Source organism: Anolis sagrei, chromosome Y (assembly GCF_037176765.1).
Source record: "Anolis sagrei isolate rAnoSag1 chromosome Y, rAnoSag1.mat, whole genome shotgun sequence".
Classification (NCBI taxonomy): domain Eukaryota; kingdom Metazoa; phylum Chordata; class Lepidosauria; order Squamata; family Dactyloidae; genus Anolis; species Anolis sagrei.
In genome coordinates this window covers 28,928,786-28,931,579 of record NC_090035.1, presented here as the reverse complement: position 1 = coordinate 28,931,579, position 2,794 = coordinate 28,928,786, and the positions used below count along the sequence as shown (strand labels likewise).

Below are 2,794 nucleotides of genomic sequence, written 5' to 3'. Positions count from 1 at the left end.
AGGAAGAAAGCGTGCCAAGAGCTGCTGAGCAGGGTGCAAGCTAGCCAGCAGCAACTCCGCGTATGGACCTGGCAAGGCGACTATAATTCCGCTAGTTTTGCTGGATCTTTAGCAATAGTAAGGAACGGAAAACCATTCACAGATGGTGAGTGTGCTAAAACGTTGATGCTGGATGTAGCCAATGAACTTTTTGATGATCTTCCGAACAAAGATAAGATAATCAAACGGATACAAGACATGCCTCTGTCGGCAAGGTTCATGATCGTACCATCATGATGGCAAACCAAGTGGAGGAAACGCAAGTGAAGGACATAAATGCAGCGCCGTTCTTTTCCCTGGCTTTGGATGAGTCAACAGACGTAAGTCATTTGGCGCAGTTCAGTGTGATTGCAAGATATGCTGCTGGTGACACACTGCGCGAAGAAAGTCTTGCTGTTCTGCCAATAAAAGGGTCCACAAGAGGTGAGGATTTATTCAAGTCTTTCATGGAGTTCGCTCGTGAAAAAAATCTACCTATGGATAAACTTCTCTCAGTGTGTACTGATGGTGCTCCGTGTATGGTGGGGAAAAACAAAGGATTTGTGGCGCTTCTCCGTGAACATGAAAATAGACCCATCCTAAGTTTCCATTGCATTCTACACCAGGAGGCACTTTGTGCTCAGATGTGTGACGGTCAGCTTGGCGAAGTGATGTCGCTGGTCATTCGTGTGATCAACTTTATTGTTGCCCGAGCCTTAAATGATCGCCAGTTTAAAACACTGCTGGATGAAGTTGGAAATAACTACCATGGTCTGCTTTTGCACAGCAATGTGCGTTGGTTGTCACGAGGGAAGGTGCTCAGCCGTTTTGCGGCTTGCCTGAACGAAATCCGGAATTTCCTTGAAATGAAAGGCATCGAGCATCCTGAGCTAGCCGAAACTGAGTGGCTCCTCAAGTTTTACTATCTCGTGGATATGACTGAACATCTGAACCAGCTCAACGTGAAAATGCAAGGCATTGGAAATACAGTGTTATCCCTTCAACACGCCGTGTTTGCTTTTGAAAACAAGCTGGAGCTCTTTATCATGGATCTTGAAACGGGTCGTTTACTACATTTTGAAAAACTGAGACAATTTAAAGATGCATGCACAGCAAGTGAACCCACTCAAAACTTTGATCTCCACCAGCTAGCTGGCTTCACATCCAGTCTCCTACAGTCGTTCAAAGCACGCTTCAGAGAATTTCGTGAGCACACTCATCTCTTTAAGTTCATCACCCATCCAAACGAGTGTTCACTGAACACAGCCGACCTGAGTTACATTCCTGATGTCTCCCTCAGAGATTTTGAAGCAGAAGTGGCTGACCTGAAGGCCTCAGACATGTGGGTGAATAAGTTCAAGTCACTGAATGAAGATTTGGAAAGAATCGCACGACAGAAAGTGGAGTTGGCGAGCAAGCACATGTGGACAGAAATGAAAAAACTTCAACCTGAAGACCAGCTGATTATCAAAACTTGGAACGCGCTTCCTGTCACATACGACACACTGAAGCGTGTGAGTATTCCTGTATTGACCATGTTTGGATCTACGTATTCATGTGAGCAGTCATTTTCACATCTTAAAAACATCAAGTCCAACCTACGATCACGTTTAACGGATGAAAGCCTCAACGCCTGCATGAAGCTTAACCTCACCAAGTACCAACCAGACTACAAAGCCATCAGCAAATCCATGCAGCACCAGAAGTCGCATTAATGGTGAGTATTATAACAACATTATTTAAAAGAATAAATTCAGAGGCTTATTATACTCACATTTAGTTGAATTCAGTCTTAAAATATATTATATGGCTCTCACTGAAATGAATTTCCAAATATTTTGCTTTCATGGCTCTCTGAGTCAAAAAGGTTCCCGACCCCTGCATTACAACATTGGAAACATCTGTACATGACCCTCAGAATAGCCCACAATCAAGCCCCCCTTCTGTAAAGAGCTGACTAGCCACAGAATTTAATTCCCAGGGAGGGAGGGATTCTGGAGGAGTCAGGTATAAAGATCGGATAAATCAGATCTCACTCGCTGGAGACCAAATTACAAATATCTATTCAGATCACTAATCAATGCTGCCACCATTAGTTTCTTCAAAACTGATTAAAGTTGCTTTGGAAATCTTCAAGCATAAAGGGACACTTGAGTCAGGTTTTGATGAACAATAATCAACAAAGTTTATTATTTAGAACGGGTACAAATGCATCAATATTTTGGCTGTTACAAAAAGTTGTGTCTTAAAAGCGTGATGGTTGCAAGAATGGTTCTATCTTTGTTACTTAAGAGATTCTTCTCTCCCTCCAACAACAAGAATCCTAACAGGACTGAAATCTCTGCCAGAAATTCTTCAGTAGGCCAGATGAACTTATCCTAGTTCTATCCTGCTACATCCCAGCTATTCTCCTAATAGCTGTCAGTTTGCTTTAGCTACCTTGCTGGCAAACTTCTGGCTAAGCCTTTGCCTTTTCTTCTAACCCTTAACACCACTCCACTTTTAAACTCCCTTTCTCTTCAAACCCCAAACTCCCACTCCTCTCTATATCTTAAAACGCTCCTTTTTTCCTCTCAGTTTCTCCTAAACTCCGCCCCCTTTTTCTCCACCAATCCCGGCCATTCCCTGCTCTGAACTACACTAAAATGGCCGCCGAGGCTTCACCATGCCCACATCCTATCTGTTTTAAGCTTTCAGGCTTCTCTAGGTCCTGCATCCTGGCAGCTAAAAGGTAAGGGTTCTTTACATCCCTTCCCATCTCAAGATGTTTTGCGAA

The 2,794-nt window shown here is 43.4% G+C and overlaps 1 protein-coding gene across 1 annotated transcript; it reads left to right on the top strand.

The window, feature by feature from the left end:
• The first annotated feature begins 272 nt into the window (after window positions 1-272).
• Window positions 273-1,733, top strand: LOC132777209 (general transcription factor II-I repeat domain-containing protein 2A-like). The gene has a single exon (XM_060779569.2). It carries the CDS (start codon window positions 273-275, stop codon window positions 1,731-1,733), a length of 1,461 nt encoding a protein of 486 aa, XP_060635552.2.
• Window positions 1,734-2,794: the final 1,061 nt, after the last annotated feature.

Coding starts and splice junctions, on each gene's coding strand:
- LOC132777209 (XM_060779569.2), top strand. CDS start 273: ATGATGGCAAACCAAGTGGAGGAAACGCAAGTGAAGGACATAAATGCA.